Source organism: Schistocerca gregaria, chromosome 4 (genome assembly GCF_023897955.1).
Source record: "Schistocerca gregaria isolate iqSchGreg1 chromosome 4, iqSchGreg1.2, whole genome shotgun sequence".
NCBI lineage: Eukaryota > Metazoa > Arthropoda > Insecta > Orthoptera > Acrididae > Schistocerca > Schistocerca gregaria.
In genome coordinates, this window is record NC_064923.1 from 285,881,539 (window position 1) to 285,905,503 (window position 23,965).

Genomic DNA, 23,965 nt, shown 5'->3' on the forward strand with positions numbered 1-23,965 from the left:
TTCACCAATAGAGATACAGAGGAGATGTTGAGTCGCAGACAGGCACAACAGAAAGACTGCTACTATAAATGAGAGCTTTTGGCCAAAAGGCTTTACTTCATGAGAGGAAAACCATTTGGCTGAAAGCTCACATTTATAGCAGGCTTTTAGTCATTTCTGTCTACGACTCAACATCCTTATATGATAAGTAGCAACCTACCCATTTCAGAATAATGCTGTTATTCTATCCTTGATTTTCCATTGTTTGATTCAGCACAAAAATTAGTTTAGAAGTTCTTGCATTAGATCATCATCAAGATGAGAGAGAGAGAGAGAGAGAGAGAGAGAGAGAGAGAGAGAGAGAGAGAGAAAATTTGGATTTGGCTAGCCTTTAAGAAGGCTTCCAAAAAAGCTTCACTAACTTCAGATGAGTTTAGTTAAGTATAAGACAAGAGTAATCTCTGCTTCATAAATGTGTAACTGCCATTCAGCACTTTATATTAAAGCCAAACTGCAAATTGTTTTCTCAGTCACTGTTTATAACTTAATGTTGGGGAATGCAAGTTTTCATGATCCTCACAGCAAGCGACAATGGAGTAAACCTACCTAGAATGTTACTTTCAAGCTCCTACAACATACACTTTACCTAACTGTATCTGTCTAACCATTATAACAGAAATTAACTAGCTTTTCCCATTTACCTCATTCCCTAACAAAAGTGAATTCTTCGTGCTGGACAAGCATGCATACTCTATACAAATGAAGACTTCTTTTCTTTTGTGCATATTCATCGGGTCCACAGCTTCATATATTACAAGGGAGGTGTGAATTTCACAAGTATTTGACTGTACTTTCACTGTGTAATATCTACTTTCATTCAAACACAGGTAAGTTATTTCTTTAATCATTAGATGAGGACCTACGAAAAGTAAAAAGAAAATCTCATATCAAAAATATTCCCAGTTACTTTTGAAATCTGAAAAATTAATTTCTCAGTTGTTAATAAAACTACTGCAACATACAAAGGTGTGGTTTTCATTTATAATCCTTTCTGCCCAATTAATGGATATTCTGTCTTTAACAACTCCCACTCAATGAAATATCGCATGATAAGATAATGGAGGGATAGAGATTGGCAGGATCCAAGGAAATGGGGGGAGGGGGGGGGGGGAGGGGGGGGGGGAGGGGGGGGGGAGGCACGAAGAGTGTGCTCATTCAATACACTTTCTTTTCAGAGAAAAACTGGAAGAAATCAAAATTGTGACAGATATAAAGAAAAACACAACAATTACTTGCCTTTGTAAACAGTGATGACTTTTATAGCAGCAAAAGTTTACTTAAAATATTATTGTAAACAATAAGAAGTTGTTATTTATGAAAGAAAATTAAATGGAAGAGGAGCAGAAGTACAGCTCTAAAAAGAAAAAATAATATATATATACATCTATAACGATGAATTACATCTTGCCTCATAACAACAACAAATTGCTCTAGTAGACAAAGATACAGGTGGTGGTGGTGGTGGTGGTGGTGGTGGTGGTGGTGGTGGTGGTGGTTAGTGTTTAACGTCTCGTTGACAACGAGGTCATTAGAGACGGAGTGCAAGCTCGGGTTAGCGAAGGATTGGGAAGGAAATCGGCTGTGCCCTTTCAAAGGAACCATCCCGGCATTTGCCTGAAACGATTCAGGGAAATCACGGAAAACCTAAATCAGGATGGCCGGAGACGGGATTGAACCGTCATCCTCCTGAATGCGAGTCCAGTGTGTTAACCACTGTGCCACCTCGCCCAGTGACAAAGATACAAAAACATCCAAGATTGTGGATGTTTTCTCCGTTATAAGGTAAAATATGATACTACAATTGCAGCCTGTGGTGCTCTTTATTGCAAGCTGTCATGCACCTATTATTTAAAGGCTGTAGAGCATAATTATTTTAATGGAACATTAGAACAATAAAACCTTTAGTATTTTTTTGGTCATAAAAGAAGGAAAGAAGATGCACTCAAATGTGTAACAGGTTCAAAATATTGTCCTTGTTCATTACTGCTGAGATAGATTCTATAGTTTTGATTATTAATTTTCTTCTGATGTAATGAGTGATGCAGTAGGACTGAACCTGAGAGAGAGAGAGAGAGAGAGAGAGAGAGAGAGAGAGAGAGAGAGAGAGAGAGAGAGAGATGAGAATATGCATATTAACAGAATATATTCACAGTTATAAATAAAACACGCTTACGATGTTCGATATTTACAACATTGCAACAATTTGCAGGAGATGGTAAAAATGGTGCACTCAACAGAAAGAGTAGCGCACAGTAAAACTTTTTACACATGGACATGTACCCAAAAAAGTAGCAAGCTGAGAGTGGATGGGATGGATAAATCAGAAACCAGAGCAAGAGAGACTCATCAAAAGCAGGACAACTTATTCATGTTCTGTATGACACGTCACTTTTTTCACAGCTTCACATTTTTTGTTTTATTCCTTTCCTCTGAAATTTCAGTAAATTACCTCACCATTCCAAGCAAATTACCTCACCATTCCACATGTTTGATGTTTAATGCTATCAGATATTCCAAAAGCTTAACCTATCTGGGAATGATAGCTACTTTGCCCATTATTAGTCATGGCACGGTTTCCCCCATTTCATAAGTGCAGTCAGTTCGCCTCTCATGAATTCTTTCTGACTTTACCACAAAAATCTGCAGGACTACATTTATATTGATACTCAACACGCAATCTTATGAAAATGAGAATGACTGCACCTTCCTCCAGTTGCTAGGAATACCTTATGCTCCAGTGACCTATGGATAACTGCGGCTAGAAGAATATGACAGTTCTTTCACATAATATACAAAAAAATCCCAGAAGTATCTCATTATGTCAATTAGCCTTGGCTGTATTGAGTAATTTTTGTTATATTTTTTTCAGTCATTTTTACACTCATATGATGGTTAGAAGACTGACCCTCGTCAGTGCAACAATATTAATATTAAGTTGGACACTAGTCACCAATATGTAGAATATTGACAAGTTTTTGTTTTGTTCATAGTTCTGAATCTGGACAAAGGAACACTGTGGTTCAATCCATTAAGAAAATATTTCTCCATACAGAAATATGAATGGCTACTGTGAATTTTTCAGATTGATTGCAAAAATAGAAAGAAACCATTTGATGTAAAACTCTTAAATTCTCCGCTGGAGGCTAACTTTATCATCACTTACATGAAAATATGGAAGAGGGGTGACAGAAAATATAATTATTGAAAACTGTATTTTCAACAATTGAATCACTAAAATTCAGTTATGATTAAGTGATCTGATGAGACAAAAATGCTGTAGAATACCAAACCAGCTTCATCAGCGGGAAGGTAAAAGACAATGCTCAAGCAAATAAGAAGTCATAATCAAAGAGGTACAACAACAGTAATGAGTTAAGCTGTGTCACACCAGAGCATGCCTAACAACAACTTGTGTTGCCACCTTCTCCCCCTTCCCCCCCCCCCCCCCCCCCCCCCCCCTGAACAATACATAAATAAAACTGAACAACTTATGACAAATTTCACATGGAAATAAAAAGCATTTTGAAGTTATTAAATATTCCTTCATCACAGGAGAACACACACAATTTTAGACTATTCTCTTCTCAAAAGTGTCGTCTTAAATAGAATAAATTGCATCTGTATGTTTGAAGCAGTTTCATACCAAAAATGTGCACATTATTCAGAGCGCATATCTGTGATAAAATGATGTTAATCTCTGATAAATGTTTGAAGCCACAAACTCTTAACAAATTAAAGCAAAGTAAAATATACAAATCAAGAAATTACCTCAGTGAGAATATCGAGAGCAGCAAGATCATCCATATACATTTTCTGAGGCTTTGATTTGCGATCAGATTTCAGTTTTCCATGCTTTGTAGTCACTTCAGGTTGTCTATGTGTGCGACCTTCCTTTCTTTGCCTTTGAATCTCAGCTCTTAACTCCCTGCGAACCTTTTAGAATCAACAAATATTAACAAATATGGAAGCAAGCAAAGATAATTGAGATATGCCTTTCCAAACATTTTAATAATCAGGCAATTTATTTCCATTCATTTTGCATTTTTTTGTGTATACATTACTTTTATTTCCTGCTTAATACACATTTGTACCAAATAATGGTCAGTATGAAAAACTTGAGGTAACTCACTTTTTCAGCAGCCAATGCTCCTTTCTTCATAAGAGGATGTTCCAACAGCTCTCTAGCAAATGGCCGTTGTTCTAGATCTTTGATTAAACATTCACTAATAAAGTCAGAAAACTGCTGACTATACTGATCAGGACGGGCAAGAGAGGGAGGTGGGATGCGAGGAATTTGGAAAAGAGCTCTCATTGGATGTAAATCAGAGAGTGGTGGGTCACCTTCTGCTAGTTCAATTGCAGTGATTCCAACAGACCAAACATCACATCGTGCATCATATGAGGAGTCCAGCTGTTGTTCACAAGCTATCACCTGAAATCAAATGCAAAGGTTAATTTAAGAAAATGAAATGAAATGTCTGATTTGCTGTACTTAACTCGATGTAATATACTAAGTGCCTTTTAGATATCTAATTATAATAATTAATGATCCTATGTATGAAAATCAAAATATGTGGTAACTATTTACAATCAAGTTATTTCATTTAACTTACTTCTGGTGCCATCCAGTATGGTGTTCCGACAGATGTATTTCGTCGAGCAAGAGTTGCTGCAAGATGTGATGATACACCAAAATCTACTAGCTTCACATGAGCTTCTTCTGTCAACAATATATTGTGTCCTTTAACATCACGATGCATGCAGTGATTGCTGTGTAGATATATCAAAGCCTATAAATAAAATTATTCACCCTTTATTTCACTGTGATTTATTTACAACTGTGGCTTAAGATAATACTGTATTGAACGAACCTGAACAGTCTCATGCAGAATATAAGCGATCTGTTCTTCAGAAAGTCTCTCACCCCGATGTTTCAAGCCCTGAACCAAGTCGGTTACAGATCCACCGGTGCATAACTGGAAATGCAATGAAGTGAGTTATTCACATCTGCATGTAAGAACATTTGTACAACTTCCCTAAATGCTCATTGATATTTAGGACTGAGTGTGAAAAGAAACAACAACAAACAAAACCACATAAAATGAGAGACAAATTTGTCATCTCTTAGATGGAATTTACATTTTAAATATGATCACTCGTTTTTATCAGCAGTTTTAGTTATCTGTTTCAATATTCAAGTCTTGTGTCACTTCTGGGAAGAAGACAGACAATATGACTGTTTTATGTTTCAAATTTAAGGAAAAACAGTTGTGCTGACTGTAGCAAACTATAGTGTCTAATTTACATATTCCATTGTGCTCAATAATTTCAGATCTCCACAAGCTTAATTACATCTAAACTAGGCATGATTTAATAACAATTACAGTGATAGATACTGAACAGCACATACAATAAAATCTTTTTACCTCCATAACAAACCATAGCTGATCTTCTTCTGGGGTAGAGCCCCTTTTCAGAAAAAGTCCATTAAAAGATGGTATATTAGGATGCAAGCTCAGGTCTTTCAGAATAAGATACTCCTCCTCAATCTCCTCAATGTTATCTGGCACATTCTCCAAAATTTTTACTGCTACTCGATGGCCTGTAGGAAAGATTTCAGTTACTGTCTCATGTAAACACATATCAAATAAAGCTATTAAAGCATAAGATTTACTCATCAACACTTGGCAGAATGATATCTCTGCAGCAGCTTAATATTACTGTAGGGAGACAATGATCATTCCACCAGCCTATAAACAAACTATACCCTTTGTGAAGTGAGGTACTGTTGAACTCCTGAAACTCAGTGTTAGAGTGCCGGTGTTCACCTCAACAGAAGCTAATGTGACCTCAGCAGTAGAGTTTACCAGAAACTGCAGTATAACGAGGCTCCTGGTATGACAAAAGCCAGTTAGTAACAGTGTGAGGTAGCAAATGTTACTGCAGTGTACCAAAGTTTAATGTTAGTACGGTTGTGCTTTGAAATAACTAGAGGGATTCCCACTATTGAAAGATGAGGATTACCAGAGACATCACAAATTCTCAACATCTGAGGGAGATGCAGGTAGCTTTTTCTGGTCATGTGGAAACACTACTGTTCAATACACACATTAAACTTCTGTTCGCGTACCAGCAAAATAGAAAGTTCATGGCGTTAAGATGTTGTACCAAAAAAATATAAAGGATGGTGACAGACTTAAATAATCCACATCGAACCTACCAACCGATAGCATTACATCCATTACGACACCTGCCTCCCATTCCACATCAAGAAATTCCTTCTGTACAGTCTAGCCTTCCACGACTGTCACATTTGCAGTGACAAACAGTCCCTCTCAAAATATGCCGAGGGCCTCACTGTGGTGCTCACAGACAAAAATTACCCTCCACATCCATTTCAGAAATAGATCTCCCATGCTTTGATAGTTTGAATGCCTCTGTGTGCACAGTAGTTATTCTTATTTTATCCTCATGATACCTATGTGAGTGATACTTAAGGGGTTGTAATATTCTCCTACAGTAATCATTTAAAGCTGGTTCTTGAAACTTTGTTAACAGACTTTTTCAGGTTAGTTTATGTCTATCACATACGCACTGACTGATCACATAGGTGTGCCCCCTTCGTAACTCAAAACTACACAGAACTAGTGCAACTGAATCACATTTGTTGCCATGATTTTGACTACCTCTCAAGTCCTGAAATGAGAAATATCTGCTTTACCCACCTATCCCACAGTAGTGTTCTGCCATTCGCCCAAACTACACAATAGCCTTGTCCATCCTTACTCCACCCCTGCTTCCAATCTCTTACTTACTGGCTCGAATCCTTGTGAAAGACCCAGATGCAGGGCCTATCCCATATCTCCTCTCACTACTACCTATTCCAGTCCTGTCACAGGTGTTTCCTAGCCAATAAAATGCAGTGCTGTCTGTGAAAGCAGCCTTGTGATGTATCAAGTTACCTGCAATCATTGTGCTGTATTCTGCACAGGCATCACCTCTTAGCAGTCTGTCTGAATGAATGGCCATTGTCAAACAGTGGCCAAGAGACAGCTGGGCCATGTAGCTGCTGAGCATGGCACCCAACACAGTGTCTGGCAGCCCCAAGTGCTTCACAGCCATCAGGATTCTTTTCATCAACACCAACTTTTCTGAACTACGCAGGTGAGAAATTTTCCTGCAACATATCCTACAGTCCCATAACCCCACCTCTTGGCCTCAGCCTTTGCTAGTCCCTGTTCTTCACTTCCCTCTGTGCCCTTCCCTGCTTCCACTCCGGCTCCACATATGCTTTCCTATACCACAAGCTTGCTTGCATGATCCTTTCCCTTTCTCTGCCCCCCCCCCCCTCCCTCCCCACACTACCACTTCACTTCATAACACAGTCTCCTGATTATGCATCTAGCAGCCAACTATTCTGTTCCTGCACACTCTCACAGGCAGCACTACAGCACCTCCCCCACATCTATCTTGGATGGAGAGTCATCGATCATCAGATGTAGAAGTAACTTCAGGTGTGCCACAGGGAAGTGTGTTGGTATCTTTACTGTTCATGTTGTATATTAATGACCTTGTAGACAATACTAATAGTGAAATCAGGCTTATTGCAGATGATGTAGTTATCAATAATGAATTACTATCACAAAAAAGCTGCATGAATTTTCAGTCAGATCTTGATAAGATTTCAGTGTGGTGCAGAAATTGGCAACTAGCTCTAAATGTTCAGAAATTTACAATTGTGAACTTCACAAAATAAAAAAATAAACTGTATTATCTTACGATTATATTATCAATGAGTCACTGTTGGAATTGCAGCACTTTGTAGAAATATCAAATGGAATGATCACATTGGTCCAGTCGTGGGTAAAGCAGGTGATAGACTTCAGTTTACCGGCAAAATACTAGGGAACTTCAATCAGTCTGCAAAGGAGATTCCTTACAAATCAGTTGTGCAACCAGTTCTAGAATATCACTCAAGTATGTGGGACCCAAACCAAATAGGACTAATGGGGGATATTGAACGTACACAGAGAAGGGTAGCACAAATGGTCAGAGGTTTGTTTAATACAGGGGAGAGTATCACAGAGATGCTGAAGGAACTGAACAGGAAGCCTCTTGAAGACAGACAAACTACTCTGAGAAAGTCTGTGAACAAAGTTTCAAGAACTGGCTTTAAATGACTACTCTAGGAGCATACTACAACCCCTAAGTAACACTCACAGAGGGATGGTGAGGATAAAGTAAGAATAATTACTTCATGCCCAGAGGCATTCAAACAATCATTCTTCCCATGTTCCACACATGAATGGAGCAGGAAGAAACCATAATAACTGGTACGATGGGATGTAGCCTCTGCCATGCACACCACAGTGGTTTGCATAGTATAGATGTAGATGTAGATGCCAAGATTTATACACCACAAACCAAAATCTCCAGTCTGCATACCTTTGTTATGCATGTTAGTATCTCTGCTTGACTCTTACTAGTAAAAAGTCCATGACAGGCAATAAATCACATATCATCATGTAGTGCAGTTGGCAGTTAATGCCCCCACATGTGTGAGAGTCAACAGCAGATTAGCACATGAGTAACACCCAGGTGAAGTGCTGGAAGACCACAACTGTTATGTACTACGTAAAAAATCAGTTCTTTGTTTCCAATTTGTACACATACATTACCACATAGAGAAGTCTACTTTAATTACTCATACTCTTTCTTAGCAATCCCAGAAAACTGGATCTTACTCATACTCTTTCTTAGCAATCCCAGAAAACTGGATCATCATTTTATGATCTAACAGCATCTGCTTGGATTATTTTTAGACTTACTAGGGAAAAGAGTGTGCACCTACTGTTGGACTGGTACTTAGTTTCGGGGTTCATGCACTCCGCCTAAGTCTCATTCACAGTTCAGAAATTACTTCCACTCTTTATGATAGTGCTGAAAAAATGTCTAAGGGGGGGGGGGGGGGATCCATTCTTTCCTTCAGTTTGTGAATACCGGTTACACATTTTAGTACCCACTGTTCACAAAAGTTATGTCACCCAAGTTCTTCAGTCGCTTCTTAAGGACATCCTCTACCACTTTCATCATGAACATCTATGTAACCAGCCTTGAATTTTCTGTGCCACTCTCTAACACCACCATCACTCACAACTCAAACACCATATACACAGCATAATCAATCATGTATCTTGGCAGCATTGACTCCTGCAGCACACAGGAGGCACAATTGCTGAGAGACACAATAACACATTCCATTTCAATTGCTTGCTGCTTATACTCTAAGAATGAAACAGAGAGTTCGCTAATGCAAAGTGACCTTCAAAGTATCCTTTTGCAATGACTAGTGCCACAATGGTACCTACAAGCACTTGCTTACTTTCAATTGTCAACTGGAGCCTGGAGCTTACATTTTATGATGTCAACTGGTGGTTAATTTATGAATAGCCCTCATATTAATATTGAAGAGAACTGAATTGTTTCACACTTACTTATAGTGCAAAACTCTTAACAACAGTAACTCTTACTTACATCTAAGGAACCCTAGGTTTTGCACCAAACCTGAGTAAAACAGTTCATCTTCACTCTTCAATTTTATTGCTTGAATGCTTAGAGTTGCTGCAAATGTAAAATATGGGGCTCTTTTTCCTCTTTTCTGCAAGCAGTTTTTGTTTTTATATAGTAGCATAACAGTTTAATGTGGAAGCTAGATTCTTGAGATGTTCTGCCCCCATGTAAGTATAATCATTCGTTCGTTGTCTTCTGTAGATTTCATTAAGAATAAGAAACTTCAACAATGCAGAACAAGTCGACATATAAATTAGTGAAAGACCAGGAAATCATATAAATTCAATTTTTACACCATAATAACATGAAAATGTTTAAGTTTTTTTCTTTACATTTGAAAGTTATTTTAAAAACATTAAAGTACATTACTAGCTGCATGCAGCTATACAACAAACATTACTATGCGTCACGTAGCTAACAGAACCATTTAAACCCCGGAACCTAGATATTAATATGATTTGTAGAAAGAGAGGATATTGAAGTATGATTTTAATCTTGAATTGGCTTTGGTTCCCACTTTATTGGTTCTCGAGAAATGTAGCTGAGAAACTGGCTGAGTGAGGTCCCAAAAATTAGTTTTCTCTAGAGTACGCTACAAGCAATTTTCTTGGTTGACTTGTACTGTCCTATGGATTTCACCACATGAAGTTTCTAATCTAATAAATCTTCCATTGGCTACTTCACAAGAAATTGCACCTGCAAACACTTGTTTAGGCAACTACAAGGCATATCAGTGAGCAGGTACTTGCCAGTGGTGGTATCTCTCGCACTGTAGACAACGCCGTAGGTGCCCTCGCCAATGAGCTCCTGTAGTGTGAAACGATCCCCTGGGTCGTTCAGCTGCTCAAAGTTCACATGCTGAGACAGGCCGCGGTATGCCATCTTGACTGGATCGAGCCTATAAAACAAAGGGGCTGCTGTCAACAGGGTTAGGACTATCACATTAATATATAGTGCAACACAGGACACAACAGCTAAACTTCTGGAAAAAAAAACTGTCTGCGTGCAGAGGTGTGTGATCAAATAACAGGGCATCTTCAGTAATTTTGTAAATTTGGCATTTAGTCCACATAGATTGTTAGTTAGAAATAAAGAAAGATATTTCTGATCTTCTTTTTCCTCTTTTCACTCATCTTACTTAAAATTTTCTGTGCTATGGCTAGAATTGAATTTAAGTGTAATCTCGACATTTGTTTTGTGGGGATAAATTTAAAGGACATTAACTTGCAAATGGCCGTCCATAGAATTTTTTCCACAGGATCTGGTGGCAAGGCAATCGCCATTTTTTTATATAAATGAGATAGTCAATTTCGAGACATGTCATACCACAAGAAATAAATTTTACTGGTGAGTCTCTCTCTCTCTCTCTCTCTCTCTCTCTCTCTCTCTCTCTCTCTCTCCCACAAGACAAAATCTTTTTCAAATGTACATTTATTTTCTATAAAACAATACCTGTACTTTACAAATGAACCTCCGTTCCTATGGTAGAGAGAGAGAGAGAGAGAGAGAGAGAGAGAGAGAGAGAGAGAGAGAGAGAGAGAGATTGGTCAATATTTATTAAATAAAATTCTCTTTCGGTACGAGAATAGCCGAATATTCATAATTATAAAATTGGTGTTCTCAAATATTGAAAATTTGCCGGTGAAGGCCCTTACTTTCTTATTTAAAAATGCCTTATCTGTGCTAACGAGTTTGCATTCCTCGTTGCTAATGTTTTCTTAGAACTTGCTTCCTCCAACGTTACAGCTGTTCCATTTCTCCAAACAATTGGCTTCTTATTTTACACGAGGATGAGCACTACGGCAGTATGCCTTTGTGGTAATTCCCTGTTCTTTTGCCATTTACATGTTTGACTGCGTTTCATCTTGTAGCAAAGAAAAAAAATATTGCAACTCTAAAAACTTTTGAAGAAAGAAAATTTTTTAAGGACGCTCTGGTTGAAACAAATTTTCATGCGCTATCCTTGTTCAGATACACGGTAACCTTCTGTGGGCCAGCAAGAAAACTGTGTAGAGCAAAACCCACGAAGGTTACACGGTCGTACAGTTCATCAACAATGGATGATAGTATTTCAGTCTAAAACGGACGCTACTGATGAACATTACAATTACATTACAATCAATAATACAAACGACATGTTATGTTCCGTTGGACATCAAAGGAAAAGATTAGTGGTATCATTCAGGGTTTAGTATTACTACCAAATTATAATCAGATGGTCTGTTTACAAAAAAAGAAAAAGGATAGTAAAATACTAGGAACATAAATTACAAATCAAACTTGTACCGCACTCGAATCGAACTCAGTGTAATACGCGCGTTCTGATTGTTGGAACGGAAGACTACAGTTTACTAGGTAATAGTATAAAGTTGTTAAATATTTGGTTAAAACTATTCACAACATAAACCTGTGATAGAAAGCCTTCTCAAAGTGGAAACTAGTAAAACATTTTATTCGTGTAGATAAACTAAACGTACCGGTAGTCTTCAAGTACGGTAGGGGCATGTGTAAAACTCATCTATACAGGCCATCTACACACTACTAACTAGCAACTTATTCAAGAACGGGTAGCTCTCCACAGCAGTTTGTCTGATTAGTAATTTAGTTTACTAGTACCTTATCATCCTCCTTTCTCTTTTTTACAGACAGATCATCCAATGATGACTACGTAGTTAGTTTAGGGGCGTAAATAGGCTACTGGCATGTGATTCCTGGGCAAGTACATGAAGAGATGTCTCTCCCCCTTGTACATGCCTCTACTACACTCCATTCCCAACACAACAAAACGTCGTCCACACTTAGAATCTCACAGCCAGTCAACCCCTCACGTACACTAACACTAGATTACGCCATTAAAACGCCCGCTGTCCTCCCACTTGTGTCAAAAGTCAAATAAGTAAAACTGACTTTAAGAAATAGTTCACTTCATTTTAATTACTTTGGTGAACCTATCCATACATCAAATAGCTATTCATCCCTGCATCATTTGCACGTAAATACTGCACAGTACCCAATACACATTTTAACACTTACAGCACGGTGCCCGTACGCCATAGGGCACGGCCGCTCTGGCGTTGGCGACGGCGCCCGTATGGCGTACGGGCGAGCCTTTATTTGGCTCCGATAGCGCGTCTCCGAAGCAGTTTCGTCAACTAATGTGGACGTATTTCATTCTTCTTCCGCAAGAGGCAAGCACTTATCGGCTATCTCATCTTGGGAGCGACTGTGAGCACTGCACAGTCGACGTTACCTGCAGTTCATTCACAGGTGTTTAGGATCGTGAAATATCGCGCAGCGAGTTGACGGAGGCAGAGATCTTAGATATTCCTTATGGAGATGCAGGATCTGAAGTTGATGATTCTGACAAAGAGGATTCGTACTCTCCAGACGAAAGTACAAGTGACGATTCTGGTATGTATATGTCTCAATTGTTCATAAAGTGAAGAGCCGTTTGCCCGAAAAACTTTGAGTGGTGGTAAAAGCTGTTTTTCCACTTATTTATTGTGTCAACTGTCAACAGTTTTATTTTATATAAAGAGAACACTAGTTAGAATGTATTCCTAGTAGACTTTATTCGCAGATTGGGGAAGAAATTGGCTGAGAAGGGCGGAAATATTTTTCAGCAACAAGTCACTTCATCCTCACAAATTAAGAGGACATTTACAAGGCACTTTCCAGAGAAGGTCCCACCCACTGCAGACAAGGTGAATACTACTAGGTACTGCAAAGTGTGTTCAGACAGGGGGAAGAAAGAGACGGGTAAGCGCATCAGGCAGGAAGTAGATGGTTGTACAAGGACTGTGGCGTTGGCCTTTGCGTCCTACAGTGTTTCCAGGATTTTCACACGAAGGCTAACTACATCTGAGCTATTAAAATACTCTAGTTTACAGGACCGGCAGCTAGACAGTCAAGTGATATTTTGTTTCAAATTTAGATACAGTAATAATGGCATTACTCAAGGGAGAGATCATGTAGAACTTTTTTTATCCACGATATTTTTGTGTTTTTAATTATAAGACCCATTTATATTTTATATTGTAAAATAAACTCCCTATCATTTAAAACTCTTACATTTTCCTTTTAAATGATGCAAGAACCATATTCCTATCATTTTCCTGTTCTTTGCAATCTAATTTCAAACATTCATTAAATATGCCAGTTCACAGCCAAGTGCCGGGGGTAAAGAGGGCAGTGTTGAAAGTGTTAACTAAACATAAAAACCAAAATATTTTTATAACCAAAATATTTCATAAGAATTTTAACTAGTAAGGCAATATTCTTACGTTCAGAATGAAAACAAGAAAACCTAATTAATTAAAACTGAATAGTGTTACAAAACGTGAAATATCTAATAATGTATTAGAGCGCAAAACAAGAATGAATAAATATTTAAAGAGGGACGTAAGTTCGACTATCGATGTAAAAAAAAATGTAAACTGCTAAATAAATGTACGTGATTGGTTCGTGACCTAAATTCGTATCTTAGTTAAATGAGTTTCCTCTTGTTCTCGTAAATGCATACTTGTGCATTAAAAAAAAAAATCAGTATTTGGTGTTCATTCATCTTCTACACAACTTACGCATCCACATGGTGCCTCAAGAGGAACTGTCAATATTCAGGGGTGTGACATGCACGATCATTCATCTAAAACATATACTTTAAGAGCTATAAGCACTTGTTCACCTTCGCTACTGTAAACCATCTCATGTACTGAACAAGTGCTTACAGCTTTTAAGGTGCCCACTTTAGAGCCCATATTCACTGGACTTTTTTGCTTCGACTTATCCATCCTGTCATGCACTCGAATACTGACCATTTCTTCTAACAAGGGAACCTCCCCATCGCACCCCCCTCAGATTTAGTTATAAGTTGGCTCAGTGGATAGGCCTTGAAAAGCTGAACACAGGTCAATCGACAAAACAGGAAGAAGCTGTGTGGAACTATGAAAAAAATAAGCAAGATATACGAACTGAGGAGTCTATGCGTAAGATATGCAACATCAAGGATAATGTGAGCGTAGGAGCGCCATGGTCCTGTGGTTAGAATGAGCAGCTGCGGAACGAGAGGTCCTTGGTTCAAGTCTTCCCTCGAAAAGTCTACTTACTTTATTTTCGCAAAAGTTTTGATCTGTCCGTTCGTTCATTGGCGTCTCTGTTCACTATAATAAGTTTAGTGTCTGTGTTTTGCGACCGCACGCAAAACCGTGCGATTAGTAGACGAAAGGTTGTGCCTCTCCAATGGGAACCGAAAACATTTGATCGCAAGGTCATAGGTCAACCGATTCCTCCACAGGATAACACATCTGATATATTCACGCTGGTGACGGCATGTGCGTCACATGACAGGAATATGTTGTCGACCCACCTAACTTTTACACATGGCGAATGGGTAAAAAGATTCCTCTACCTTGCCCGATTTAAGTTTTCTTGTGGATGTGATAATCACTCCCAAAAAAGTGATGAAAACATAAGAATTTGTCACATAAACTGCAACAAATGAATGAAACAGTTTCACAGTCGCACAGTTTTCCCTGTGCTCTGCTACAACATATGTTTTCAACGTTTTTGCGCTGTAGTCGACTGACGTGTGTTTCGATGTTTGTTTAGGTGTAGCGTCCCCATACTACGGCGCAGTTACCTCGCATCGGACGGAAGGACGGACAGATAATAATTGTCTGAAAATAAAAATTAAACTTTTCACTTGAGGGAAGACTTGAACCAAGGACCTCTCGTTCCGCAGCTGCTCACGCCAACCACGGGACCATGGTGCTGCTGAGCTCACACTATCCTTTATGTTGCCTAGCTTGTGCATGGACTTCTCAGTATGTATATTTTGCTTTTTTTTCATAGTTCCACACAACTTCTTCCTGTTTTCTCGATTGATCTGGGTTCAGTTTTTCAAGGCCTATCCACTGTGCCAACTTATAACCAAATCTGGGGGGGGGGGGGGGGGGGGTGCGATAGGGAGATTCCCTTGTAAGATGCCCTGTATATCTTTAGCTTTACTCTGCGAAACACGATAAATTGCGCGGCGCACGATACTTTTTACTGAATCACATATCAAGGTATGTTCCCTTCCATTAGTGGCTGGAGCGTGCGAAGAACGAATGCTCCTGAGCCACTGTGCGAGCTATTATTTTAGTAATTTTGTCTGCACTGCACGTCGAGTGCATTCATCCGAGACACACTGGACCCACAACAGGCCTTATTGTCTATGGTGCCATAAGCTGCAACTCTAGTTCGCCTTTGGTGTTTATGGAGGAGACGCTAACCAGCACTTCGTACTTGCAGAATGTTGTTGTTAGACCCGTTCTTTTGCCGTTCTTGCAACAGGAAGGTGATGTGTTATTCCGACACGATAATGTTCAATCACTCTATGCCCCTGAAACTCAACGTGCTCTGCAAGACGTGCAGGAACTTCCCTGGTCAGAACGATCTCTGGACTTGTCTCCAACCGAGCATGTGCTGGATTTGATGAGACGAGAAGTGATTCATGTGACTGGTCAGCCAACAACTCTTACGGAACTACGTGAACAAGTCGAGCAGGCGTAGCATATCGGATCCCAGGACAATATTCCCCATCTGTACGATCGACTGAATGCCAGATGCAGCGCCTGCATTGCCACCTGTGGAGGATACACCACGTACTAATATGGGTGCTTCAGCATGGTTCGCTACCCGGTACCACAGAACCGCTTGTGCATTTGATCTGTAAACGTAATCGCTTCATGTACTTCATATGCACTGTTGCAACAATAAATTTTGAATGAACTGGAAGCTTCTAAAATGGTGTGTTATTTTTTTTCCTGTAGTGTATCTCTGAGAGCTCTAGAGTGATATATTGCAGTGGTTGGCACGGTGGATTCGCATTTGGGAGGACAGCGATTCAGATCCTCGTCCGCCCACACAGACTGAGGTTTTTCATGAATTCCCTCCTCCCCCCCCCCCCCCCCCCCCCCACACACACACACATCGGTTGAGGCAAAAGCCAGGGTTGTTTCCTTTGAAAAGGATACAGCTGATTTCCTTGACCATTCGAGCAGCTTCTCTAATGACCTCGACGTCGACGGGATGTTAAATCCTAATCTTCCATCCTCCAAATGCACCAGAAATGTCCATACTTTCATACCTGATTTTTTCTAGTCTGTTGTACTGAATCTGGAACGGACGAGAGAATGTTTTCAAGACCTGCAGCTACATTTTTTTATATTTCTTATTATCATGAATTATTTTTGTCATAGCCTTAGAAAAGTCAATATATATCTTACTGGATAGATGGTTTCGTATCTGCCAGCGCAGCGCAATGGATTTGTTGTCTTTAGCGTTAGCATGGAAATGCCCACAAAAAAGTTTCTAAACCCTACCATCGTAGCATGCTGTGATCAAAGGAATTTGTAGGTATTCTCAACTGTTTCGACATACAGGTCTGTTTCTTGATTAGCCTCTTAGCCTCTACAGCGCCTAAATCTTAATTGTGACCTGATCTTTTTGCACACCATTGCATACACCATCAAGTGGGAGTAACAGTTTCGCTATCCCTTCGACTTGTTCTCCCCAGTCATATTGGCCATCAATCCCAGAAACACCCTTGGCTGCATTTCGATGTGGCTGCCGGGGCAGTCACTGACTCCTCCGTCGGCAGTACCTGGTCAGTCGGTGTCAATGAAGAGGGACCGTCTGAAAGGCAGGACATTCAGTTACCATCTGAAAGAACCGTTTCAACGTCCTCTAAAGACACGTGTTCCATGTCAGACGTCTCTTCCTTGCGGTAGCTTCCGTGTCCCCTCGGCTAAAGGAGGATGTGTCACCCGAACTATGGCGAGGCTTTTTGAGACGCTTCGGCGATCGTTGTTTGCGCACCATCTGCCGCAGAATGCGACGACCCACATTGTTCCACTCGCAAACAGACCGAGGGAAACACGAATGCCTACATGCCTCCGTGAGAGCCTAAATTTTCGTGGCCCTTACGCGAATTATATGTTGGTGGCAGCAGAGTCATTTTGCAGTCAGCTTCAAATGCCGGTTCTTCAAATTTTCTCAAGAGCGTTCCTCGAAAAGATCTTCGCTTTGCTTCCACGGATTCCCGTTTCAGTTTCCAAAGCACCTCTATAACACTTACGTGTTGTTCGAAGCTACCGGTAACATACCTATCAGTCCGCCTCTGAATTGCTTCGATGGCTTCCGTTAATCCAACCAGGTGGGGATTCCAAACACTCCAGTCCTATATGCGGTCTCCTTTACAGATGAACCACACTTTCCTAAAATTCTGCCAATAAACCGAAGTCGACCTTTCGCCTTCCCTATGGCAATCTTTACATGCTCGTTCCATTTCATGTTGCTTTGCAAAGTTACGCCCAGATAGTTAAATGATGTGAATGCGTCTAGCATGCTCTATCCGAACATTATGTGTTTGTTTTTCGTACTCACCCACATTATCTTAAACTTTTCTATATTTAGAGCTAGTTGTCATTCATCACACGAACTAGAAATTTTGACTAAGTCATCTTATATCCTCCTACAGTCACTCAACTTCGACACCTTCTCGTACACAAAAGCCACAGATCGTTGCCCACACTGTCCACCGACAAGTCTCCAACTTGCCTTCAAGATTTAAGTTACCGTTAATTTAAGAAATTCAGTTTAGACGAATGGCGGAATGATCTTTTTCTTCAAGAAGCCCAAATTTCTTTAACACCAATATCTTTGCTCCATGACCTCGACAACCTCTTCAAGTTAAATGAAAAATGTACCATCCATTCACGCCGACGAGATTGTGGAACGCCTCCAGATGACAAAACGGTAAACCACAAATATAAGAATCCGTCCATCAAGCACGCACTCCTATCATGCCAAGCGGGCGGCAATTTTTCAAGGGAAATACACCGCTCCTATTTCTCTGAGCTCAGATATCAACAACCAGCAACTTATAACGAGTGGAGCAAGAAGACATATTTATTATCAAGCAGTTATTACCCCGATATGACTTCTGCATCTGTGGAGAACGCTCACCTTCGAACACAAATTTAATTAAACACGAATAGTCTATCTGCTCTCAGGTGTCAACGCTTCATTTGAAATTGACAGGCACTCATCGCGGGAAATGAAATATGTCAAGTGCGCGTTAGACTTTTAGCACTGTTATGAAGTGATTGTACGTTTTTATGGAAACTGATTGCTTGACAGATGGAAATCAGAGTTCTACGATAATACTGTTAAGACAGATACATTTCTATGTGAAGGTGGAAAATTTTGTTGAAATACGTCGGTGCTGGAAGACATGACTTTAAACTTTAAAGTTTCATGGGACTCAACTAACCTCAAACCTCTGAAGACGATGTTGAGAAATAAAAGAGAGTTATTTCTTCCATTACATTTGTTGTTTCTTGAATCACCAGATTATATTTGTGAATAATCCTGATAAGTTCGGAAATAACGTCCATTATGAAGGCCCATTTGGAGACGACAGAGATTATGTTCGTAAAGAGTGAAGCCAAGAAAAGAGCCAATGCTTACCAGTTTTGTTAAGAGGAGAATAGTAAGGAACATATCTAGAATTAAGGACACTAATGTGCTTACCTTCCATCCAACAGAAAATTTCATTTAATTTTACACTTAAGCGAAGTGTCCGATGGGATGGCCATAGGCTAGAGAACATAAGGCATTTTAAGATAGGGCTTTTTCTGATGTGTACACGAAATTTTTTTATTCCTTAGCATTAATTCACCTTTATTCATAGCCCATTAACTTAGATCGGTAATATGGAAAGTGTGTTTATATTACTTTTACAAAAACAAGTAATACAGAATTTATATGCATTTTTGTAATTTCCTGAAGTTTTTAACTCATTTCCGGCCAAGGAACGAGCTTTCTGGCAGTGCACGCACATTCACAGTTGTTTCTCTGAAGGAACGCTAGGCTTCTTGTTTGACGGTTACCAAATTATCCCTTAAAACTACTCTTTACCTAATATTACTGAAAGAAGCTCTAATAAACAGAAAGCTACTAATATTAAAAATAGAGGTGAAGAGAGGAAATGAGAACAAAGCAAAAATAAAAACGAAGAAAAAGAAAAACAGTGAAATAAGTGGAAGAGGCTACGACTTGCTTTCCATACATTAGCCAGTATCAAGTATGGTTGAACTTGTGGACTATAAATTGAAGAAATTTAAAAACATTACATAAAACTTCTTATAGCCCTACTTGTACGTCGGAACAAGGCTGTGATGAGTGAGAGAGATCCTCCGTGTTGGACGGATCGATTGGTGGCGTAAAACGGACCAAACTACGAGGCAGTGCTTTCCTTGATCCTAGAGGTATCAAACCAATACAGTTAGCTGCAGAGGGGAACGATGTAGTTAGCTAAATGGATCCTTTGGTGTGTTCGTCTCTGACAGCTAAACAATAACAGAAAACGCAATGCTAAAACATCCAGGCAACAAACTGATGGCCCCGAAAGTAGAACAGCAAGCAAATGCTGTGGGCTGTGCGTCTCACGGTCCTTAAACGGTCCACCGTGAAACTTTTACGTTATTTCTAGAAACTTCTATCTAAACGACCAGAACTATTGCCATATTGACCGCAATGCAGTATGCTCCTACTCAAACAGACAATTGAATTTTTTAACGAAAGACGTATATTCCAATGATTGAACAACAAAACTAGTCAAAACGTACCAATAAATAGGGTAGGGAGGGGGTTTCTGAATCATGGGGCTATGTGGACTGAAGTATGAAAATATTCTAGTACTAATCAGACAGTGCGTGCAGCTCGGATGCAGCTATGTTGCAGGACCGTTGGTAGACAAGTCATCACAAGCGGTAAGAAGCTTTCTCCAAATATATTAACCTAGACAGCAATAACCCATAAGGAAATAGAAGAGGTAAGATTATGTTGCTTATAAAACTCCGCCTTGCAGCATTAAGTCTGTTTAAAATAAGGTATGCTATTAAAGTACGTAAATACTAGATATAAATATTTCCGTCACCAGTTGTATAGAATCCACCAGCTTGCTCAACAGAAAAACTAGCGACATCTGTTGCAAATTTGAGCAACTGCTTGCATTTAAGAAGAGTAAGGGAATGGGGCTACGTGAATCAGTTTTCGTGGAGCTTTCCGAATCAGAATATATTTTCATCTTTCTTTCAGTCCCAACAAAATACCATCATACAAATTCCTTTCTTTGTCCACTTTCCTGAATCATGAGCCCCGTTCTGATACAACAGAATTTGAAATAAATCCATGCCTTGGAATGCCTTCTAATCCTCCAAGAATTTCGGAAGGTCAGAGATCAGTAAAATCATTTTCATGATTTTCTTCTATTTTGCCTGTCCCAACGAAAACCACCGGTATCACACGAGCGAAGAGAGAGAAAAATTCAGCTTGCCATCTGACTTCACTAGTTAACCTCAGTCTTTCAAGAAGAGAGGGGAAAATTGCATTTTGGAAACTCTCAAAGAAAGAAGGTCAAGAGTTTTAGAAATCCGCTGGATGCTCAAGAGAAACCTTGAAATCCAGAAGAATATTCATCTTCGTCATCACCTGACGCTGAGCCGGAGGAAGAAAATATACCTTGTGATTTTGCAACATCAAATATTGCGACCCCAGATCTGTGAAGAAAATGGGAATGGATCGTGCGTGATAAGTGCAAGGCGTGGTTTCACGAAACATGTATGGGGGCTGCCGGTGGTGAACAGTGCCGCTGCGGAAAATGCATGTAACAACTACTGGAATAGTTAAGGAGTGTTGTCTTCCACATTGCGTACAACTGCGTGACAGGTTACAATGATTCACGTAGCCTCTTTTATGATTCAGGCAGCCCCATAACTTTTTGATTTTTCCGTTGTTTCAACATTTTAAATTTTGCTATTTACAGTAAAGACAAACAGATCTTGAAGCAAAGTATTTTCATCACACTAATAATTGTGATATATTCACCATTACGATTTACGTAAGTAGAAAAATATTTACTACCCATTTGGGGCCAGAAAAGTGGAAATGATTCATTTAACCCCACTTCACACACCGTGATGGGTACGTAGCCTCAGTTCATCAATCCCTCATGAAGAAAACTTTTCTTCTTATGGATCAAGGCAAGAACAAGAAGCTACAACAACGAAATAGCAGGTGATCTGCCAAAGGAGGCTACTACGTCCCAGATGCCTCTAAATATGTTGCAAAGCATACTAACCAATATTAGAAAGACCTAGAAAGAAAACACAGACTGTAAGTTGTCTGTTTAGATTTTTATCTTGGTAACGCCACATAGCGCTTTGTATGAAAATCACTGACTGTGCTGTGTGCAGTCTGTGGCTGGTTTGCATTGTTGGAATACTTGCTATTGTAGTGTTGGGCAGTTGGACGTGAACAGCCCGTAGCGTTGCGCAGTTGGAGTTGAGCCGCCAGCAGTGGTGAATGTGGGGAGAGAGATGGCAGAATTTTGAGAGCGGACGATCTGGACGGGTGTCCGCCAGAAAAAGGAAATGACTTTTTGAACATTATTAAGGTAAATACACTGTTTGTTCTCTATCAAAATCTTTCATCTGCTGACTATGCCTACCAGTAGTCAGTGCCTTCCGCAGTTAGAATCTTTTATTTAGCTGGCAGTAAAGGTGCTCGCTGTATCGCAGTAGTTCGAGTAACGAAGATTTTTGTGAAGTGATTCATGAAAGGTATACATTATTGTGAGTCATGGCCATTCTTTTGTAGGGATTATTGGAAGTCAGATTGCGTTGGGCTAAAAAATATACTGTGTGTCAGTTTACTGTTGATCAGAATAAGTAAAGAGAGAAATATCTGAGTACGTTCAGTTTTGCTCAGCTGTTTGAAAATCAAACAACGTAAGAGGTTTACCAGCAAAGTCTCTAATAATTTCTAAAGGGGATGTTTTAAGACGTCAAATAAATACAAATAATATTAGGCCTCAATCCAACGAGACATTGGTCTAAGCAGTACATCGTCACGCCATCACATCAGTTATTCTTTTCTCACACCTCCACCACTCGAGCTTAAGCTGGTTGAGTTGGACCTTCAATCGCCGACAGCGGTAATTGCTGTCGGATCTGAAACCAATCGCCAAAGGAGTGGCAAAGGAGTGACACTCTTCTTCGGTACCTGTCTTTTACGATTACTGTTCTTACGTCATTCTGCATTCCTGCGAGTAGTGCACTGTAGACACATTAGACAGTCTACATTGATACGTTAAAAATCTAGCTATTATATTAACCGTGCAGTCATAGGCACCTCCAAAATCTATAGCACCTTTCTGCCATTCTCTCTCGGCTCTCTATTGTCCACCTTATTAAGCCATTTCCATAAAAGCGACACACACACACATCACTTGACCATAGGCGTCCACCAGGGGGGGGGGGGGGGGGGGGGGGGGTGCAAGAAAAGGCATAGAGTAGTTTGGCAATGTCCGAGTGTTGCCTTCTTCTTTAGAGATTCCTGTGGACATCCATGCATTTGATTTCCATGGCGTACTTCAACTGTGGAGGGCCACATGACCACCTGGTACCAGCTGAGCCCCATCTACATTGACAGTGTGCCCCTTCAAGGGAGATTAAAGTAACTGGGACATATTCCTTAGAATTCTCTAGAAGATTATCATCGACGTCTTTTGCAGCTTGAATTTTCATTGCGCAGTGTGGTGGCTTATGAAGCAGTAGCGCCGTGGGCCAACGAGAAAATGTATACAGGACATCTCTGGCACAACTGGTTCGGCAGCGCTCCCGGCTTCGGCCTGTAATCTCCAGTCAGTCCCTGACCAAACAGACGAAATCCCATTTTGCGGGCGCGCTCCGTGCTTGCCGGGACGGCGCGGTAAATCCCATTTGGCACATCCAATTAGGTGAAGCCGTACTCGAGACTTGGCGGCGCGTGACGCGAGCCGCCGGAAGCGAACCCAGGCTCTTCCGGTTGCGTCAGCGGCCTCGATTCCACGGCAAGAGCGACGGCCCATACAGTCCCACGGCTGCCTAATAATACAACGCCAGCCGCCAAGCTGTCTCGTTCTCACGTCCTCCAGAGACACGGCACTCGTAGAAGTCTTCTGATTGTAATTTGAACGCTGGATTTAGTGGTGGAGCCAGTTTCAAGGACTTTTTTGTCGATGTCCTTAGTCATACAGTACCGTGTGTCCAAAATAATTTTTTTTAATGATTTACTATCAAGCGCGTACAGGATCAAGTACTGGCTCGTTCAATGGTCTTAGAGTTGCTGTCTCAACCTTGTCACTCACGCATCTGACTACCGCTACTAGTAATATCCATTTAAAATTTTGGGCATGTACCTGGCAATAAACTACATTGACGGAAAAAAATAACACCAAAAATTAAATAGTGTAGATTTATGGAATTGG

The 23,965-nt window shown here is 40.1% G+C and overlaps 1 protein-coding gene across 6 annotated transcripts in view; it reads right to left on the minus strand.

Moving 5' to 3' along the window:
- Nucleotides 1-23,965, minus strand: part of LOC126267943 (myosin-IIIb-like) — a 522,034-nt gene that overhangs the window by 72,230 nt on the left and 425,839 nt on the right. For all 6 annotated transcript variants that reach the window (XM_049973257.1, XM_049973258.1, XM_049973255.1 and 3 more), the window contains 6 exons: nt 10,359-10,507; nt 5,466-5,641; nt 4,911-5,015; nt 4,653-4,829; nt 4,169-4,471; nt 3,808-3,972 (listed from right to left, as the gene is read on the minus strand). In XM_049973257.1, the coding sequence (XP_049829214.1) occupies nt 3,808-3,972; nt 4,169-4,471; nt 4,653-4,829; nt 4,911-5,015; nt 5,466-5,641; nt 10,359-10,491 (1,059 nt within the window). In that variant the 5' untranslated portion in view covers nt 10,492-10,507. The remainder of the gene's footprint in view (nt 1-3,807; nt 3,973-4,168; nt 4,472-4,652; nt 4,830-4,910; nt 5,016-5,465; nt 5,642-10,358; nt 10,508-23,965) is intronic.